Source organism: Prunus dulcis, chromosome 8 (genome assembly GCF_902201215.1).
Source record: "Prunus dulcis chromosome 8, ALMONDv2, whole genome shotgun sequence".
Taxonomy (NCBI): Eukaryota; Viridiplantae; Streptophyta; class Magnoliopsida; order Rosales; family Rosaceae; genus Prunus; species Prunus dulcis.
Genome location: NC_047657.1, coordinates 15,377,142 through 15,399,047, shown reverse-complemented (window position 1 = coordinate 15,399,047; position 21,906 = coordinate 15,377,142). Strand labels below are relative to the sequence as shown.

At 37.4% G+C, this 21,906-nt stretch overlaps 3 protein-coding genes across 4 annotated transcripts; 2 read left to right on the top strand and 1 right to left on the bottom strand.

Moving 5' to 3' along the window:
* The first annotated feature begins 7,490 nt into the window (after positions 1-7,490).
* Positions 7,491-13,031, top strand: LOC117636819 (protein ALTERED PHOSPHATE STARVATION RESPONSE 1). Its single transcript, XM_034371497.1, has 4 exons — positions 7,491-9,134; positions 9,365-9,558; positions 10,160-10,383; positions 11,328-13,031. Exons 1-4 carry the CDS (start codon positions 7,856-7,858, stop codon positions 12,070-12,072), a joined length of 2,442 nt encoding a protein of 813 aa, XP_034227388.1. The 5' UTR covers positions 7,491-7,855; the 3' UTR covers positions 12,073-13,031.
* Positions 13,032-15,856: 2,825 nt separating this feature from the next.
* On the top strand, positions 15,857-19,922 carry LOC117636947 (serine/threonine-protein kinase BSK1). Of its 2 annotated transcripts, XM_034371677.1 has the most exons (9): positions 15,857-16,381; positions 16,515-16,650; positions 17,139-17,272; positions 17,384-17,489; positions 17,620-17,705; positions 18,347-18,535; positions 18,754-18,918; positions 19,003-19,116; positions 19,486-19,922. In XM_034371677.1, exons 1-9 carry the CDS (start codon positions 16,058-16,060, stop codon positions 19,738-19,740), a joined length of 1,509 nt encoding a protein of 502 aa, XP_034227568.1. In that variant the 5' UTR covers positions 15,857-16,057; the 3' UTR covers positions 19,741-19,922. The 2 variants fall into 2 exon arrangements, with proteins under 2 accessions (XP_034227568.1, XP_034227569.1); XM_034371678.1 differs by lacking the exon at positions 18,754-18,918 and having other exon boundaries at positions 15,871-16,381.
* A 998-nt stretch (positions 19,923-20,920) lies between these two features.
* LOC117638583 lies at positions 20,921-21,790 on the bottom strand. Its single transcript, XM_034373687.1, has one exon. It carries the CDS (start codon positions 21,788-21,790, stop codon positions 20,921-20,923), a length of 870 nt encoding a protein of 289 aa, XP_034229578.1.
* Positions 21,791-21,906: the final 116 nt, after the last annotated feature.

Below are 21,906 nucleotides of genomic sequence, written 5' to 3'. Positions count from 1 at the left end.
CTGCCTCCACCAAATTAATTTTTGCATGGAAGGAGCCAATCATGCTCTCTTTACCACTTTATTTCAGTGTGAATGTGTTTTGTACTGAGCATGAACATGTAATTGTGCCGTAACTTTTCTCTGTTACCATTCAAGCAAAGATAGATACTTTCATTGGCTCCTTTTACTTTTATCAAAAACGGTGTGCTTTCCGGCGAATTTTATCGGGGTAGATTAATTTTATAGGGATTGTTTCTTGAAATTCCCAACCTTTTAAGGGTATGAGTGTAAGATTTTGATTGGAAGATTGGGTGAAGCCTAGCTTTTTTCTTTCTTGCCTCAAGATTTTCCCGGCAAATTTTTATCTCTCCCGGCAAAACTTGATCTGTCCCAACAAACTGGATTGTGATAGATCTTTTCCGGCGAAAGTTTGTGAAATAGGTCTTTCTCAGCAAAAGTTTGTGAAATAGGTCTTTCCCTGCGAACTTTTTTGAGATAGATCTATCTCAGTGAAATTTGGCCTCTCTCAACAAAATTTATCGGATATATCTTTATCGGTGAAATTTTCAAAATAGGTCTTTCCCAGCGAATTATTTCGGGATAGATCTTTCTCGACTAAAGTTGTTCTTTCCCAACAAATTATTGTATATCCGAGCGAATTTTTTCATCGTGAAAACCATTTTTTTTTTTAGTGATAAAAGTGCCCTTCCAACTGTGCATCAACTCCACTCCACCCATCTTCCCGTACCCACAGCAAGTCCTGCGAGAAGATTCAACAGCCGAAAGAAGTTGGCGTTGCTCCTTCTCACATGCTCCGTATATGCGAGTCAAGGCAAATGCAATACTATACGATTACAATACATACCAAGAAATACTATTTGATCCTCAACCTTGCCAGTACATGTATCTAATTTAATATTAGTATCGATTGCTTGAGGAAATAACATAGAAAGTAAATATATATAATTTTTAGAAAACAAAGATTATCATCTATCTCTTGCTACATGATAAGATCCAATCCATTCAATTGATTCTTTTTTTTCTTCTGAATTTCAATATGATTTAATGCAATTAAAACTAGGCACTTCGACTTAATTGGATTTATTTATTATTTTGGTCTCAAAGATAAATTTGATTAAAATATTTATTTGTTTTGTTTTATGTTTCATGTCAAATCCATTAAAAAGGTGCGCACTGCAATGATCTTGCCATGAAATATTGAAATGAAGACCCCATTTTTGACCAAGCCTAATGGACCAGCTTTACCATTGAATTAATTCTTATAGGACGATCATGATAGGGGATGTGAATGAAACCAATGTGCAAAGCCCTAACCCCCATGAAGAAACCCGCAAGTCAAAAGGGTACCACATGTCGTTACTATAGAATCACATGTCTAATCTCTCATATTATGTAATCTAACATGTACAATTCGATGACATAGATAGACACATAGTCAAAGAAAAATGCACATAATTGTATGCCAACGGTGATAAAGGAGAACTAATTTGCCGCCTCCCCACCAATAAAAAGCTTAATCCCATCTGGTAGGTAGTACGTAGGAAGGAATTCAGTGTTGTGTTGGAGTTGTGAAAGGAGTGGATGTTTGAAATGGGTTGTGGGTTTTGGTGATGGCTCACAACAAGGCTTTCTTTTGGTCGTGAGAAGAAGTGATTTTGGAGTTTGTGATAGTTGAGAGATGTAAAGCTTCGAACTGTCGGATCTCAACGTAACTAGACTGGAAAGAAAAGCAAACCCTGGACTGGATACGTAAAGCTTTGAAACATTGCGTAAGTAAGTGAAAACGACATGGTATTATGGCGTAAGTACGTGAAAACGACACATTATAGTAGTATGTCATCATAATGCTATGGCGTTGTTAATGCTTGGTTGGTACGATTCCGCAATCATGGCCTTTGACCCCCTTCTCTTTACTTTGTCTTGAAGTGTGGACTAAGGTAACTAGTGACCAAAGCAAAGAAATTAATCCCAAAAGATACATTACATACACGCCAGCACGGTGAATAAAGTTTGAGACGGAGCTACCTCGGTTGAAACAAAAGATACAGTCAATCGGTCGCTCATAGGTGGGTGGATTCTAACCGTTAATGCATTGTTAATTTCACATTCATCAATTGTTAGGAATCGTTACGTCTGTGTTGGCTTTTTAATTTTTAATTTTACATTTTATTTAGAGTTGGTACCAGAAAGTGTGCAAGTGGTGTCATTGTACATTACCCACACTTGACTCCAAAATTTAAATAATATATATTATTTGTCTTAAATTTCGCACAAAATTTCTCAAAATCTGAGAGCCGGTTCTGACTCTGTTCTTCACATGTATGCATGTTTACTGCACAATCATGGCTGGACGATTGTTCCATGTATTGACAACTGAATGGTAAATCTATTGAATAGAAAAGACATAGTCCTAGTTAATCTCTTGTCATCATCATTCTGCTTCATTGCCTAGCGAAGCTAGGAAAAAAATCAATAAGAAAAAATTATCCTATGTAATTAGTGGTCCATTAGCAGCAAGAACATATTAAGATTAGGTACTTAAATCGAATAATAACAAGGTGGGGCCGGAAATATTAGGTGCTCAAGTGGAATTAAATTCTGCCAGTACCTGATGAACATGTAGATCATAGTCCCCACATGAGCACTTTAGTGATAAAGCCAAGCTATCAATGTTCTCTCTCAGATATTTAAGTTTTTAAGCTCATTATTCTCAATTAGCTAGTTACTAAACCCAAAAGGGAAAGAAGAAAAAAAAAAAAGAGCTGAGATGAGATGCTACTTCAAATTAATAATTAAGACAAAGAATTTAAGTTTGGGAGAAAGCAATGAGTATATGCGCTATGTTTGATTAATAGTTCATATTCATAATCAAACAATATAACATGATGTAAACAGTTTACCGTAAAAATTGAAATAACATTTTCTACGGTTCTTTTTTCTTGACTAAGCGTGTAAATAACCATCTCTTTCCCCATTTCTAATAAGCAACTTCAATGATTGTGGATCAATGATGTTGCATTGCTCCCAGTCCCATCTACCCCTATTGTACTTTTAACTTTTGGAAACTTGAAGAAGAAAAAAAGGATAAACTAGAAGCAGTAGATAAACCACCATAAAAAAAAGTTATTACAAGGAGCTTCCTTCCTCTAGTAAATTGCTCTTATTTTCAAAACTCTTTATGTTCAACAACTTTTGAATAGAATGGATATCTCTAGGCTATAGCTTTCTGCAATTCTTTCCCTCTCCATCTCGATTATGTATACGACTATATGAACCAAATAGATGAGGAAATTTAAGCAAATAATCATACAAGCTTAGAAAAATAGGACCTAAGATTCTTTATATTTTATATTTTTATCCTAAAACAATGTCAATTCCCCACATTGGATGGCACTTTGAAAAGCCACGTTCTAAGGTTGTATCATTTGATCATTCATTTTGATTGATAGGGACGTAAAGTTCAGGCGAGTCGACTGGCCATGTGTTAGTAAAATAGTCAAGAGCACATTTGGTTGGGCAAATGGATTATCTTGACAAGATTGAAGCACCCTACAGTTCATTTCATGTTTCCTCTTATTCAATTATTTGAGAATATACTTTAACTTAATGAGATTTTATCTCGAAACAATCGGTTTAATTAGTAACGTACCACCTGTTTTTAAGTAATAGATTATTGTGGTTCTGATGCAAGATTATGCTCATTTTCATCCATGATTTGTATCCAAACACTCAAAACAAAATAAAGTACAATTACATTATATAGCCATACAAAATTTGGAATCTGTTTCGTTAAACATAGTAATACTCTTTTCTTTTCTTTAGAGTTGGTTCATTTAATATAAGAAATGTAATTTGCATTTCAAAATAAGTCTGTTGCACTCGATCTTCCAATCATGAACGAATTGAGATGAACTTTTGATAACCAAATTCCAACTGGGTTTTGAGCAACCTTCCATCATTGCTAGTTGGCCACTAACCTGTTCATTGTGCTCACTAGGAAGTATATGATTAAACGACAAGAAAAAAAAAAAATTGCTAGCACTACATAATTATAATATATTAAATTCTAGATCAAGATTCAAGTATGATGTATGATATAATTTTTTTTTAAATATGTATATTTAAAATAGAATTCATAAAAAGGGAAGACAGGTCACTGCACCCAAAAAAAAATGCCACAAGGTGTCTCATTAGGATTTTTATAAATAATTTCCTATAAATAATTTAATGCATGAAATCATCTTTTTTTCTTCTTCTTTTTTTATACATAAAATTTATAAGTCTGACATGGAATGGAATCACCTTTTGGGTATTTTAGGCCAATGTCTTGGCCTTATAATTTATAGTTTCCGTCTTGGACCAACCCTTCCGCACGTGCACTCGTGGGTTGGAATTTGAATATTCCAAATCAAAGAGCTTTTGGTTTTTGAGAAGAAAAGGTATTACCAATTTGTTTAATTAAGTTGCTATCCTTGAAAACAAAGAAAAATATTGGTATTATCTATTCAGAATCATTGTCCCGAAGTAATGTTATTTTTCTAGATAATCTGATATGTTATGTCGTTAGATTAGATTATTACTTCAATTTACATGTAGTCTGATAATATGACTAACGTGTAACGACTTTCTCATACCATACTTTGTTAGCTTTGAGATTCTTGTTCAGATTTGGAGCACATAAACTGGGTTGGGAAAGACAAGGAAAATGATGGGGAAAACTAGGTGGGTTGTGGTGAAGCCAATTGGAGAACAATGCGTCCAAGTCCAAGGAAGGTTGCTTCTGGATTTCTCCGACAAGGCTCCAATACAGATATATCAAAGTATTAACCCAGTTGAACACGTCTGCTTGACACTATTTTATTTGCAAGAAAGAAGAAGAAGGAGGTCAATGCATGATTGTGACTTTATGAAAATCGTCTTTGACATATAATTTTTTTCTTTCTCGATCCTTAAAATCCTAGAAATGTAAAGGGAGACCAAACACCGTTTTGCTTAATTATTTCAAAAGTCTACAAATTAGACTCAATGATTTGACCAAAATGCCCATGTTTTGAAGTGATTTTACTCATACAAAAATACATATATATGTTATATTATATAATATTTGGGTTTTGGCTCCCACAGTGACAGTCTTACCTTTTATAGTAGTCTCTGTGAGCAGTTTCTTTTTGATGCAGAATCAGAATGATAAATTATGAGATTATTATATTTGATTTTTTTTAAAATAGTATTCTCAACTAGACCACAACTTTTCACCTCCCAATTCCAATTAGGTACAACCAAAATTTAGCAAAATTTTATTCCTCTTCTTCTCCTTGGAAAAGGGTTTTCCTTGTTACGGCATATCCAGCATGCATATGCAATTGAAGCATTTATAGTAAGGAATTATAAACATTCTGATGGAAACTTTTGTCCGGGGGGGGTGGGTTTGAATTTTAAAAGAAAAAAAAAACCCAAAAAAAGAAGATTCTTCAAAGTGAAGAAAGATTATTAGATGGAAAACAGATTTTTAGGAAAGGATTAAAAGGAAAATTAGGGCAAATTTTTATATGTTTCGGGTACATCAGATGTGCACATAGGACATGTGAAATTATTCTCTAACTTACTACATTGCTTTTTATGACATGTGGTTGGCTGTATCTGAAATATTCCACAGATCCTACGTCTATTGGACGGTGCACTAACCACGCGATATAATCAAAAGTTACTCGAAAAATAAGACATAAAAATAAAATTTAAGCTTTAGAATCTATTTACATTTGGTAGTAAACAAAAGTTACACAACACAGAAACTACCCTCTTGAAGTTTCAACCACCACACTCTTTTGGAAATGAAATCCAAGTCCTCCTGATCTTTAAGAGGGACATAACATTCAAAATAGAAGCATCATATATGCTCCCTTAGCAATTATGAAATCTTAGTAAAGTGCTAGTTTATGCACTTTTTGTGGACATCTACTAAACACATCTAAACACAATTAATCTTTTAATTTAATTCTAAATACAAGTACTGTTTATCAAGTACCATAAGGTCATAGAATTTGGAAAAAAGATGATTAAAAAAGAGAGGGAAATTGTTGCTGGTTAGACACTGGCTTGCAAATTGGGTTCTCTTTTGGAGTGCTGAGTTTTGGTTATTTGTTTACTTTGACACATTGGTACAAAGCACAAGGTTTCATGAGCCTTGAATGAAATTGGAATTCATTGTTATATGGTCCCAGTCTTCTTTTAACCTTTAACTAACCTTCCTAGCCTAGCCTTTTGTGTGAATGATGCTGCTATCTCTGAGATGCCAACCCAGCTCACAATTTTATTTTTATTCACTTTTTCTTTCTTCTCTGTCTCTTTTACCTCTTTCAGGCAATCTCCATTAATTTTTGAGTTGTACTGTACATAGCACTGTGTTTCACACATTTGGTAACACTCTTTCAACCCACTAATTTATACGAAAATAATCAAGTGCGGACTAGGGACTGTGAGAGATTGGACGATCGGCTATCACAGCCCGTTATTGTAGATGTCCGCTCCTGAACCGGCCTCCTAAATAGCATGTTATTCCAAGAGGCAGTCATGCAATTCTTATGCAGATCTCATTTGAACAGGAAGTACGTAGCACAAAACTTGTGACATGACAACCTAATCTGAAAGATTTGGAAACAATGGCCAGTTAATTGTAAAGAAAGAAGAAAACAACGGCCAGATAATTCAACTAGTAATGGCTTAATTTGTAACTGAAAGATTAGTCCAACCAACGGTATCCCAAAATTAAATGAAATTATTAAGATTAATCATAATTAAGTTGCACAATTTAATGGAGGGTTTATGACTGCATTTGAACGTTGCCAGAAGCAACACCAGGGCCGTCTAAAACTGTTAAAAAAATTCAAGTCCACGGTAAAAACTCTGGTCAATGAATACGTAAATTGAGCAGAAAGAGAAACCTGCAGGAGAAACTACAAGGGTATTTCTGGAATAGTACCCGCGAGAAAATGTAGAGGCGGCAACAAGCGTCAAACTTTCCGTCAAAACAAACACCCCATACAAGTCTCGTTTTGTTTCTCAGTCTTTGGAGCTTTTGGTCCAAGTCTGAGAGCCCCCAGAAATAGAATATTTTCAGAGACCTTTCCCAAACCCAAACCCAAACCCCAATCCCCAACCCACAACATTTCCAAATTTGATTTTTTTATAATTTTAATTTTATATACAATCGATATGATTCGAACACAAAATTTCGGATCGAGAATGGCTGGTGTTAAAAACTTAAGTTACAAGCTCCTTGGTTTCCCGATTTCAAATTAGAACTGTGAATTTCCAATTATGTCCTTCTCTAACCACCCATAAACCGTCTGAAACTTTAGGAAACCCTCGTCTCAATCTTCAACTAATCTGGTTGTTACCCAAATTAAAAATTTTAAACTAAAAAATATTGCCTAAAAAGTACACCCATAAAATATATAAAATACTAAAAAAATAGTTTTTAAACTGATACACACCGACGCACAATGCCACCATACATAGCCTCTCACTCTCTTTCTCTCACATAAACACAAATACACTGTTCACTCTCTCTCTCTCTCTGTTTGCTTTCTGTGTCTCTCTGCTACAAGCCGACGACAAACTCCGCGCTGGCAAAGATTCCCTTCTCCCCTCCTTTGTCCTCCTTTTTTCCTTTTCCTTTTCTCTTATCTTCCTCCGCACAAACCCTAAGCTCTGAAATTTTCCCGAAAAACAAACAGGCAAACCCAACAACTATCAGAGAATCCCAATCCCACCGTCATGTTTCAGCTGATCTCGCCTTAACCCAACACGTCTCTTTCCCCATACACTCTTAAAGTTGTCTTCTTTTTCGAGCCTGATGGGCTGCACGAGCTCCAAGCTTGACGATCTTCCGGCCGTGGCTTTATGCCGAGAGCGCTGCGGCTATCTCGACGAGGCGATTCACCAGCGCTATGCTCTGGCAGAAGCCCACTTCGCTTATATTCACTCCCTCAGAGACATCGGCCACTCTCTGCATAAATTCATCGAACAGGAGGTGGGCAATTCATCTGGGTCACCTCCTTCTCCCCACCTCAACCTCCCTCCTGTCCGAAAAGGGGACACCAAATCGTCGCCGCCGCACCACTCTCATTCAAATTCAGGCTCCCATCTTCACTTTCACTCCGATTCCGACGACGACGACTTGGGCTCGCTCCACCACTCGGACCACTCGTCGCCGCTGCACAATACTCACCCTGGCAGCCATATTGATTACATGGGCAACGCCCAGGAGGGTTTCCAGGAGGGTTTTAGCTCGTACCCAGATGGTTACATGCGCATGAATTACATGAGGAACAAAGCGACACCGTCTGTGGTGTATCAGCAGAAACCCATGAGCCCAGAGAACGTGTATCACATGGGTGAATCTTCTTCTTCTTCAAATTCGTATTATGGATATCCAAATTCAAATCCTAATCCAAACAACTTTGCTAATCCTTACCCCTATTCTGGTGGGTACAACAATTACGCTGGCGGGGGTGGGGGGTATTATGGTAATTCATCTCCGCCGCCGCCTTACGGAGCCATATCGTCGCCGCCGGCTTCGGCTTCCACCTCTGCGAAGCCGCCTCCGCCTCCGCCATCGCCGCCTAGAGCTTCGGCTTGGGAGTTTTTGAACCCGTTCGAGACTTACGATAAGTACTACTCGGCCTACACACCGAGCCGAGACTCGAAGGAAGTGAGAGACGAAGAGGGAATTCCCGATTTGGAAGACGAGGAGTACCAGCAGGAGGTGGTGAAGGAGGTGCAGAGAGACCACAAGCACGTGGTCGATGGCGGGAAGCATTCCAAGGCTGTTGTGGACGATGAGTTAGCTGAAACGCAGCCTTCCTCGCTTTATCAAGCGAGGCCGAGCGTGGAGACCGATGGTGGTGGGGCTGAGTATGAGGTCCATGTGGTGGAGAAGAAGGTTGTGGATGAGGACGAGAGGCGCGAGGACCGTGGCAATGGCGGCGGTGCACCTAAAGTTCGACCGGGGTCTCGGGATGCTTTTGAAGTAGCTCGAGAGATTGAGGTTCAGTTTCAGAGAGCTTCCGAGTCCGGGAACGAAATTGCCAAGATGCTCGAGGTGGGAAGGCTTCCACATAATCGAAAACATGGTGGGTATGGGATTATACACCTTTTAATGGATAGATTGCTACAAATTTGCTTGCTTGAATCTTGATCTATCTGGGAAGTTTTAAACTATTATGCTTTTGGTGTGTAGTAGTTTTAGTTTCCTAAAATGGGAAGTTTATAGATCGGGATTTTATGTTGTTGAATTTTTGTTGAATTTGAACTCTATTTAGCAGAGATTTGACTTTTGTGTTGTGTGGGTCTTTATGATCAGTTTCTTCCAAGATGATGTCGTTAGTGTCTTCGCAACCTTCTACTTCTAATAGTGCTGAGCCATCGGCCTCCTCTGAAATAGCTGGTCCTGCTCAATTGGGGTTTGATGAAGAAATGATGATGAGGTCCAAAAATCTCTCTTCTACCTTAGCCAAGCTGTATCTTTGGGAGAAGAAACTCTATAATGAAGTAAAGGTATGTTGCTTCCTCCGTTCCTGTTACGAGCTGCATGCTTATTTGCTCATTTTTGTGGCTTCGAAATTTCTGGGCCATCTGGGTTTCTTAACAAATCAAAATTTTCTAATTATGCTGCGCCAGACAAATGGTTCGTGACCGTTTGTTCAAATGTATTTTACTTTCCTTCTTCATAATAAATCTCTTACTTTCTATTTTGGTTGAATGTGAAATTTCAAATATTTAATTTCTTTCCCCCCCGGATCAAGATCTCTATGAAAGCATCTTCTTAATTTGAAGTCTGACCAGTGCATGTTTGTCTTCAGAAGAGCCTCTTTATTGATAGTTTGATGTTCTCTCGGACATGCATCATGATTCACTGGCTAAAACTTGGCTAATCTGTATCCAACATGGGTCTATCTGAATAAGTAACAGAAATTTTTTCTTTTTTTATTCAAGCATTAACCATTACATGAGTTTGACTAGTTCTTTTGGTGACGTACTCTTGCCTTGCTTACTATCCAAAAGTTTAAAGCACTGGGCGTATTCAAGGTTTTTGCCCTTCCTAATTTGTGTCCTTGTCAGTTGTGACTGATGGGTTTCCATTCTTATAATTTTTCAGTCTGAGGAAAAGATGCGGGTAATCCATGACAGGAAGGTCCGTAAGCTGAAGCGTTTAGATGAAAAGGGAGCGGAGGCTCACAAAGTTGATACAACTCGAACTTTAATAAGGAGTCTGTCCACAAAAATCAGAATCGCAATTCAAGTTGTTGACAAAATATCTGTGACCATAAATAAGATTAGGGATGAAGAATTATGGCCACAACTGAATGAATTAATTCAAGGGTATGTTATCAATGTTCCTAGTTCTGCTGCGCTTGTTTGTAAGTTTTGTTATTTGTTTCACTCACAACCCATGCTATGAATAGTTTCTCTTCTTTAGTATATTTGTATGGGGTTTTAGCTTTAAAATTTGAGGCTGTTTTTAATTTTAATTCTGATACTATTTTTGTTCATATGATTACTTTTCATTGTCATTGAGCACATATCTTGTGCTAAGCTTAGATATAACTTATAACAAATAATTTCAAATTCGAAATATCATAATCAGTCTTATTGATTTCATGATGTTACAGGTAATGTGATCTCTTAATCTTTTTAATGGACCTTTCTATTTGCTAATCCCAGTTTACCCAAAAACAGTCAGCTCCATGGAATTGGTGAGGTCCATTGGTATTCCTTCCTGTATTTGTTGTGCTAGATTTCTTTAAGACTAAGAATGGCACGTGACTAATAAGGATTAGGCTTGGTGATTAAAGAATAGAAGTAATTACGCTAGAAGGAGCCTGGGGAAAATTAGAAGAATGGAAAAAGCTTGATCACAGTTTCCTTATAATATTTGTCGGTTGGTGTATCATATTTGAGATCCTCATGTAGGGCTTCCTAAAACCCTTGTGACAAATCTAAAATTATATAACTTGTACCAAAAATATGAAATTGGGTAAGTCTCATGTTGAAAGTTTTTACTTCATATAGTGGTGTCTTAAAGAACACCTACCTTAATAGAAGACTCCTAATAAGACTACAAGTACTTATAGTAATCAATGAACCTCATTTTGCACTAGGGAAGATTGTCTAGGTGATGGCAATATTGGGGAGGCTTATATTTATTATTTGTGCTTTTATTTTCTCAATGATCGCTCACTTGGAAGTGTATACTTTGTGGACGACAAAGTGTATGTCATCTGTGTGACATTATGGTTAATTATTTTTCCTTTTCTTTTCTTCAGGTTAACCCGGATGTGGAAATGCATGCTTGATTGTCATCGTACTCAGTGCCAAGTAATTAGAGAAGCCAGGGGTTTAGGTCCTATTGGATCTGGAAAAAGGCTTAGTGATGCTCATCTTGATGCTACATCGCAGCTTGAGCATGAGCTTATTAACTGGACTTTCAGATTCTCTACTTGGATCAGTGCTCAAAAGGGTTATGTGAGAGCTTTGAACAATTGGCTTCTAAAATGTCTTCTGTATGAACCCGAAGAAACACCAGATGGAATAGTTCCTTTTTCACCTGGTAGGATAGGTGCGCCTCCTGTTTTTGTAATCTGTAACCAATGGTCACAAGCTTTGGAGAGAATATCAGAAAGAGAGGTCGTTGAAACTATGCGTGTCTTCACCATGAGTGTCTTACAGGTTTGGGAACAAGATAAGCTTGAAATGCGCCAGAGGATGGTAGCACACAAGGATCTAGAGAAAAAAGTTAAGAACTTGGATAGAAAGGACCAAAAATTACAGAAGCAAATTCAGGCATTAGACAAGAAAATTGTGCTAGTACCAGGGGATGTTGACACTCTTTCAGGTAGTGGACAGATTGTATATCAGAGTGACACTAGAAATAGTACTTTACAGGCTAGTCTGCAACGCATTTTTGAGGCCATGGAAAGGTTCACCGATAACTCCACAAAAGCTTACGAGGAGCTTTTGCAACGTAACGAAGAAGATAGGCTTGCGAGAGAGGAAGAGAGAGTTTCGTAGGGTCTGTTGTTTGATGGAGTTATAACTATCCCTTTTGCATTGATGACTTGGTTTATTATCTGCACGTCAGCTGTCAAGGCGAATGAATGGAAGCTCTCTAGTTCTTTGAGGGTCTATTACCATGGAGCTCAATAATTCATTCCTTGGAGCAAGCTTTTCCTCCATCTGTTGGCGGCCATTTTGTTGTCTGCTTGGCTAGTTATTGTTGCTGAGAGAAGACTAATCAGGATAATCTGTAATAGCTCAGCAGTAAGCCATGCTTGAGGCTTCCCCGTTTACAGTGCAAGATATTTATCTGGGCTGGCTCTGCAGTTTTAATTTAGGGAGACAACCAGTACAGTTGATTGACGACAACGGCTGAATATTTATACGAGCAAAGACAATGGGCAACAATGCACACAGGCAAAGGTGAGGGGCAAGCACAAGATGAGTTATTGCTGATTATGAATCAACTTGGTCCACTGCCTGACAACAGAAATGATTTTAAAGCTGCTTCTGGCCAAAGTGTTTGCTGAATCGACGATTGCTCGTAGAATCACATTTTGAACTACTCTTACTGCTCCGTGAATCAGTGAAATCTACTTTCTATGGAGTGGGGGCTCCTTTCTTGAGCTAAATATTGCAATTTGGCAGCATATGAGAGACGTGGAATGAAGGGCAAGAAGAGAGCTACTTTCTCAAATCAAAAGTACCAAGACTTTGCACAAATTGGCCAAAATAATTCAAGTAAGCGGCTGTCCTTTTCAGTTTTGTGATGATGATGAGTTTCAGTGTAGTCTGTATGGGGTGCTTGGAGTGACGCAAGTCTCTCTCTATGCCCAAAAATAGTTGGATATTTGTATAAAATTTATTCTTTCCTTGTTCTTTCTTTTTCAGTATTTCATTTACATCAATTATTGTACAGGCAACCTTTGGCAATTGAACAAAGTGACAGCACCTTTAATAAAAAATGAACCAAATAAAAGTTCTGTTAAACGGCGACGTTTCATGGAGTGTTTGAATGGGGATGCAAAGTAAAAAGCTGTGAAGTGAAGTGTGAAATGTGACATTTTAGTCTCTTCAATTATTGAGGTTTACATCCTATAGACTCTCTAGAGTAAAAACTACGTTTGGATTTTGGAATATATATATTCTAATGTTTATGCTTAGCTCAATTTGCTTCCAGCAGTCATGCTTCCGTGATTCAGCAGAAAACTGTGAAAAAAAAAAAACCCTTGAACAGACTGAACTTGAGAGTTGACAAAATTCATTGCTTCTTGACAGTTGAATGGAATTCACTTTCTTGGGTTTTTGTATGTGTTGAAAAGTCCAAAAGATATCATGCCAAGCCCAATTCAGTTAAACACGTTCATGTTAATCTCAGAATGGGGATGCGTCTATGATCTTATGATTCGTCTTCATCCAATACAGCAAGACTTTGCCCCAAAAGTCCCATCGATGGTCCATAGTCCACACGACATTAGGCAGCCATAGGGTGCCTCTTTCCTTGAAATGAGAACCATAGGTTGGCCATTTGACCATTTTTACATAAACATTCAAGAGTATTATGATCAGTCGTTCTTGCCTTAATATCGCTCGTTAAAGAATGTTAAGCTTTACAGTTTAATGCTGCTTTTACAATGTTATGGTAAATGAATCATGACTCTTAAAATGTTATAGCAAAACAGTACTATTTCCGTCGTAAATAATTTTTTTTGGCTTATCATAACTCATTAAAGAACGCTAAAGCTTACGCTTTAACATTGCTTTTACAATGTTATGGTATGAATATAAACATTGAAGAATACTACTATCAGTCGCTCACGTTAAATATTGATCTCTTAATTTTTAGAATGTTACGATTAGTCACTCATACTTTATCATTGCTCTTATAATATTAGGATCAATTGCTCATCCAACATTTTTGGTTATTTTGTCCTCTACAAATTGTTAAAAAAGCTGGGCTAAAGTCACACTTCCCAATTCCAAATCACCATATGAAATATAAAATCGGGTTTGTACAAGTAGAGAGTCTGAGAATAAAACTTGTGACTATCATGGGTAAATAACAATTTTCTATAGTTCTTCGATTGTCTAACTTATTCTCTTTTTGCGAGTGGAATTAAAAGCAATGGACGAATGGGAATTGGGAACCAACAACTACCACTCCAACCAGTCTTTTTCTCAATTTCAGCAGGTCTTGAAAAATATTCATTTTCATCATCCACCAAACAAATGATTGACATATTTTCACTCTATTTTTTTCCCCCTCTTTGGTATCTGTGCAGAATCTGCAGATGGATTTGATTTGGCTACAAACTTTGCTGGCAGTCTTGAGTTTCCACCCAATGAGTTAAAATTATGTGCATTATAATCAGCATTTTTATGATAACCAAGGATTTATTTATTTATTGCTTTTTGGGGGTACATTTAATCAAGACCAAGCCAATGCTGGCAAAACTCACAATGTTGGTGAAATCAAACAAAAAAACCCAATGAAGTTGAGTCGAGTAGAAAACGGTATTGTTTTGCCCGCAAGTGATCTTTGATTCGAACCCTCATAATACTTTGACAGTGTGAGAAACCCCTCTTTTTTTTATAATTTAGACTATCGTATGTTAAAACAAAAAACAAAAAAAAAAAAACGTGGATTTTATTTTCGAACTTTTAGGCATAACATAACATTATTGAATGGTACCTGCCTACAATGAATGAATGCAACTGTTAAAACACAGTAAGTGGCATATAATGATTTGTCTCCACAAAGAAAAATTGGACCTTTATGAGAAGAGAATATATGCCTTTTCAATTGGATAGGCCACACTTAAAAATAGTTAATACAGATCAAGATTATATGCATTAAAGAAAACAAAATGCAACAACCAAACAAGTTCTGGTATCTTGTCATGATGAAGTACTACAAGGAAAGCAAAAGAACAAGACAACTTGAGTAATGGGAAAAATCAGTTGGCTTTTCTTATACAAATCAATCCGTAGGTCAATTATGATGCAAAATAACAGGTCATGAGATTCTGTGTTTGTTCCAAACACATACTATTATTAAAAGGAAGAAACTAAGGAAGAAGGGTTTGCTTTGATTCTGCAATCTGCCTCTTTACTGTGTGTGTGCCTTATATTTTATTTTGTGGTCAACTGCACCAGGAAACTTGGTATTTGTTTAACCATGTTTTCTTCTGTCTTTACTTTGTGATGACAATAAACTACCCCACTTGAGCATAATTTAATTGAAAGCATAAACCTTCCAAATCTAATTTCAAAGGGGAAATTCTTGTGGGGTTTAAGGAAAAGAAAAGAAAAAAGTAAGGACTATGTAGCACAGGTAGGTTAAGAGCATTTATTTTCACATATGAGTTTATCTATTCGGTTCCTCTCTCGATCAATATTACACGTATGAAATGCATAAAGAAAAATTATATATAAAACTACACACATATAGACAGATGACAGAATCTTATAATCCTAAATAGAATTTCACAAACTAATGATATTAATGTGATAAAACTTGCTAAATTACCAACATTTAGGAAAAGAATTGTTCGGACAAGATTAGTACTAAAATGGTGATGATTGATGTAAAAAGAGATACATGTTGCATTGCATTCCTATCTTTTTTTTTCTTTTTGTCAAAAAAGGAACTAATTAAATTCTTTTGCTTCTAGGAAAATTGAAAACCAAATGACCAAAAGTGTTCAGTGGAAAAATGGAAAGAAATAAAAGAAGGTTAACTAATAAAACTGTAGCAACTAGAAATGCTTTAATTACCATAAGCTAAACCTTTAGCATTAAACTGCCAGGAAGCTGTGACAGAGAGAGAGCACAAACAAAACTGTCTCATCTCTCTCTCTTTTCAAGTCTCTCTTAAGTCTTAACCCACTAGGCACTCAAGCTGAGGAGGCAGCTAGGAACCAGCTCATGGTTTTCCTCTAGTTTTTTCTTCTTCCAACTCCAAGAAGCTGCTGAAGCACACAAACACACAAACCAAGTCATGGGTTGCTGTGAATCAAAGGTTTCAGAGAAGCAACCAGAGAAGCTCCAAACCCAAGCACATGCCAACAACAGCCGGACTCCGACCCACCACCCGAACCCATCTCCCGGATCCGACCAGGAAACCGGCGGAGCTCCACCCTTCTCTGAATTCTCCTTCTCGGACCTCAAAGCAGCCACCAACAACTTCAGCTCCGACTACATAGTCTCAGAGAGCGGTGAGAAAGCCCCTAACCTTGTCTACAAAGGGCGGCTGCAGAACCGCCGTTGGATCGCCGTCAAGAAGTTCACCAAGATGGCTTGGCCTGATCCCAAGCAGTTTGCGGTAAGCTTGTTTTTGCTTTTGGCTTCATTGGGTTTGGGACTTTTGGTCGTTTTGGTGGTTTTCAATCGTTTTGTGAAGTGGGTATGTGAAATACTTTGTGGGTTTTTAAATTTCTGGGCTTTTGCTTTTGTAGGAGGAAGCTTGGGGTGTTGGGAAGCTGAGGCATCGGAGGCTTGCGAATTTAATTGGGTATTGCTGTGATGGTGATGAGAGGCTGCTTGTTGCTGAGTACATGCCTACTGATACTTTAGCTAAGCATTTGTTTCATTGTATGTGTCGACACCTTTCTTTTCCTTTTTTTACCCCACTTTATACTTTCACTGGTGTATCAAGAATGCTGCTTTTCAGCTTAGCTTCTAAGATTACTCAGTGACACTTTTGTGAAGTATCTCTAAGTACATAGTTCTTAAACAATCAAACATTGAAATGTAACATTGACATTAGTTTTCTACAACATGACAAGTTATGCCATTTATCTTAGCTGGTCTATTTATGCATGTTGTTATCTAGTAGTTTTGCTAATCCTAGATGATGTTTTATATTGCCTTTCATTTGGGGAAGGTGCGGCGAGGTGGTTTTTGCTATAGTATTCTATTTAATGTGACTTTATTGTGCTTGTCTTCGTACTGTTAATTTCCTGAGTTTTGCATAGGAGATCAATTTTACTTTTGGGTTTTGTGCCTCCAAATTGAGAAATTAGTGGCTGCATTCTGTTGTATCTAAGATTAAATTTTTGGTCTCGGCTTGTTCTTGACAGGGGAGAATCAAACCATTGAGTGGGCTATGCGTTTAAGAGTGGGTCTTTATATTGCTGAAGCTTTAGATTATTGTAGTACTGAGGGCCGTCCATTATACCACGATTTGAATGCTTATAGGGTTCTCTTTGACGAGGTATTCCTTTCTCAAATTTGATTCTCATAGTTAAAAATATACGTATTTTCAGTTACTTCAGTGTCCATTAATATTAAGGGTGATATTCTAGTATTTGAATGTGACCTGTAGGATGGTGATCCTCGTCTTTCCTGTTTTGGCTTGATGAGAAATAGTAGGGATGGGAAGAGTTATAGCACGAATCTTGCCTACACGCCGCCTGAGTATTTAAGAAATGGTAATAACATCTCTAGTCTAAATATCACCTATCCGTTTGATCATTGTCTAGTTATTATTGTAGTTTTCCTATCTAAAGGAATTTTCCTGCATGAGATATGCCTTCAGTTGTCTTTTAATTTACATTGTAGGAAGGGTCACTCCAGAAAGTGTTATTTATAGCTTTGGCACTGTCCTTCTAGATCTGCTAAGTGGAAAGCACATCCCTCCAAGTCATGTAAGTGCACTGCTATATAACATGCTTTATGCTTTTTAGAGCAAATATATCTTGATGCTATAGTCCTCTTTGATTGTGTCTACTAGTAGTTGTCACTCAAAGTTGAAATTAATTAATTACAAATATTCTTTAGTGGATCTTTTATACTAATTTGATTGTTCGAATAAGATATGCAGATATGTCTTTGAGTATTCAAGCTCTTCAGCATGCTGGATTTGAGAAACAGTTTTCTTCATAACTTCCACATCTTAGTGGACAAATAATATTGAACAACATCCCTGTTTTATATAATTTAATTCTGTCTCCGTGCAATCCACCCATCTTGATGTTATGCAAAAACACTCCCTTCGCTTCTTCTAAAAACTATTTTCATGGTTATCTTAGTTCTCACATAAATCTCTTCTTGGAATTGTGAATTTCAATTTACTTTTAATTTCAGTATATGAGAAGATTTTTCGTGACTTTATGAATTATAACAATACTTAAAAAATGATGGGTATTCCTCCATCATGCTAGAAGTTTAAGTTGTTCAGCAGTTACATATCACTTAAGATGTAAGGTGAGATTTGTTCAGTGCTGGTCTTTTTTTTAATAAACGGAACATAGTCTAGTATATATTTGATGTATATTCATGTAAACAGGCTCTTGATATGATACGGGGGAAAAATATCATTCTCTTAATGGATTCACATTTGGAGGGGAAATTTTCTACAGAGGAAGCAACCGTGGTTGTTAATCTTGCCTCTCAATGTCTCCAATATGAACCCAGAGAGCGGCCTAATACGAAAGACCTTGTTGCAACACTTGCTCCACTGCAGACCAAACCTGAAGTAAGATACTTTTCTCTAATTGGATTATGAAATAGTCTAGTTTAACCTCCTTTAGGGCATTTCCCTGGCATCCACATATTCTTACATGGCCAAAACTATGTTTGTCTGTGGACCTAATATGAGGTCAAATATGTTTTGTAATCGATGGATGTGCTCTTAAGATGATAAAGGAGCACCACTTCACATTAAGAAGCTAGTAACAAAGGTCTGGATTGCAGGTCCCATCTTATGTCATGCTTGGAATTCCAAAGCATGAGGAAGCCCCTGCAACCCCACAACGTCCCCTTTCTGCAATGGGCGAGGCCTGTTCTCGGATGGACCTCACAGCAATCCATCAGATCTTGGTTATGACGCACTACCGAGATGATGAAGGAACCAATGAGGTAGTTGAGTGGTACTAGAGGTCTTGCATATCCCTGTTCATTCAATTTGTGCTAAGAGATCTTTTTGATTTTGGATGGGTTCAGTTATCTTTCCAAGAGTGGACTCAACAAATGAGAGACATGCTGGAGGCAAGAAAGCGAGGGGACTATGCATTTCGTGACAAAGATTTTAAAACTGCCATTGATTGTTACTCCCAGGTATAACTTTGTAGCTCGTGTGTGCTTTTTAATTTATATATAATGGTAAATCTTTTGGGCCGGAAATATGTCAAGAACTTGACTGAACGTTTGACTTGGAACCTTCCACCAGTAGATTATGTCATAATATTATGCCCTCAACTGTAAGTGTTACCATATTTATTTTCTTGCTCAACCTTTTTGAATCAAATTACTGCTGATGTAGTCTTTAGTAGTCTTTTGTTGATTAGATTTAGGATGGCTATGAAGCTTTTATTTATTTATTTATTAATGTGTTATGATGGGCTCATCGAGTTATAATCTTGAAGTAACTGGGTCTTAAGTAGTGATGTTAACTTAAATGGTTCCTTTTGGGTTTTTTGCGTGCAGTTCATAGATGTTGGAACTATGGTGTCCCCAACTGTTTTTGCACGACGCAGTTTATGCTATCTGTTAAATGAGCAACCTGATGCTGCTCTTCGAGATGCAATGCAAGCACAATGTGTTTATCCAGACTGGCCCACGGCCTTCTACATGCAGTCAGTTGCTCTAGCCAAGCTAGACATGCACAAGGACGCCGCCGACATGTTAAATGAAGCAACTGCACTAGAAGAAAAGCGGCAACGAGGAGGCAGGGGATCATGAAGTTCAACTATGTAATAAGTGATAGTCCATTATTCACCACCACCAATTGACAGTTGTTGAGGCCAACGAAAATTTGTATAAAATCTGAGCTGGGAATCAAATTGTTTTTACCATTGAGAATGTATTTATACAGAAACATCGATATCTTTTGTTGCACTAGTGAATGTGTGCTTCTCTCCTCTTACTCTCTCACTGCCTCACTGGTCTTATATAGAAACCAAATACAGCTACTTACTATCGTTGTGATTTAGAAATGGTGGATATAATTTAATTGACTCCAACCCGTCTTAATATGCTGACCGTGACAATGGTGTCATGTTTGTCGTGCACCCGCGAAAGCGTGTTACTCAGGCTTGTAGATGGAACTTTATATTTTGAACAATGATGATAAAATCAGCAGGGCAAGTTATATTACTATCAACACCTTTTCCTCAGATACAAGGAAAGGAGATAAATTTTCCTTGGTGTCTTTCCCATGTGTATTTATAGGTTTATACATTCTTTTTCTTTTCTGTTCAGGCAATGGCAACAATGGTATTGTATGTGACAAAATTTGCATGTAAAAACATTATTTAAACAAAACTTTTGACTGAAAAAATCATATGAATTGTATTGGTTTTCTAAATGATTGTATTGCAAGACAATATGATCACAGACTTAAATCTTTTTAGCAGTCCCTATTTGTCCCTCTAACATAGAGAGAGTCAGCATTGTTTACTGCTTAAACCTTGTGAGAATCAATTCCTTTTGAATGCCATTGATGGTTGATTATTTATTATCTCTCTTGAGACAATTGGAATCTTGACAGCCTTGATATTTGACATGATTTGCGTAAATCCCATGTGACAATCATAATTTCAAATGCTCCTGTGAATTTACCCCTCTCAGGTTTGACTTTGGGAAATTAGAGTAAATTCATCTTTTGATCTTGTAATTAGACAATAGGGATACTCGGAATGCAGAGACCTGAGGATGATAGTCGGATTGGAAATCGTGTCAGTTTCAGTAGTTGCAAGAATTCAAGATCAGTTCCCAAAGTGAATGCTTTTGAAGAAAGAAAGAGACTAGTTGAGAATTTAAGCAAATGAATATATCAATTTGTATAATCAATTTGATATCAGAGGATGTATTTGTATACACAAGTAATGTTTTTCATGTACAAAATCGAAAAAGCTAATATCTAGTGGTTTAGGATGTTGAGGAGGGAGACTCTTGTTTTTATCATTTGCCTAAATAGGCACTCTAGTCCGTCTTCCTGATCTTGAATGCATGCGTCCAGCTTCTCCAACTGGTTGTGTGCATTATCTGCACTTTGGGAATGAGATTTGCTTGTCTTGTGTCCAATGAGTGACTGCAATGAAGCATCCACCCCTGCAAATTCATTTACTTCTGTTTCTTCCTCACAAGCTACTTTTTTTGATTGCATCATCTTGGAGACCAATGACCAGCTGCTGTCTGGCTGTGATTTTGGGCCGGATATGAAGGACAGCAGTGATTCGAACACTGCGAGAGTGACTGCTTCAACATCTCTCAACTCACTCACAATGGAAATAGTCTCACTGTCCTTGTTGAGGGAAGAGAAGGTGGATCTGTTTTCGGTTCCCTTGAGATTCTTCATAGCCTTTTGGATTGTCTTTTTCACCATCTTCCTGGAGGTTAAGTATTTCCTAACCTCACTTGTAAGAGCTCCAGTTTCACCTCCCCGCCTTCTTCGCATGATCGATTGAAGGTCCTGGACGCATTCCTTGGTTTGCAACAAGGCATCTTTGGCAGTTCCACAAACATCCAACAGCCGGAGTGAGCCATCTAACAACTCATTAGTCCATTTCTCATTCTGCTCTTGGGCTAAGGCTTGTTGAGTGAGGGGCAACTGAAGAAACCTATCAACAGAATCATGCAAGTCTTGGAGGCCACTTAGTTTGTTGCATATTGATGATGAAGATGTGGAGGTGGCCTCAGAAGACCTCAATCTACACAAAAGTTCATCAACTTCTTCAATGATCAGGTGTGGCCTAGAGGGTAAGCTGTTAGAACGAGTATGCAAAGCCATTTCTTCTTGGTGTATTGTGAGAAGATAGAATAGAAGACCTTGTAGTTAATGTACAATTGAGATTGATTTGTTCCTCTCTATATGCATCTGCTTAATATATAGTGTTGGTTGAGGAA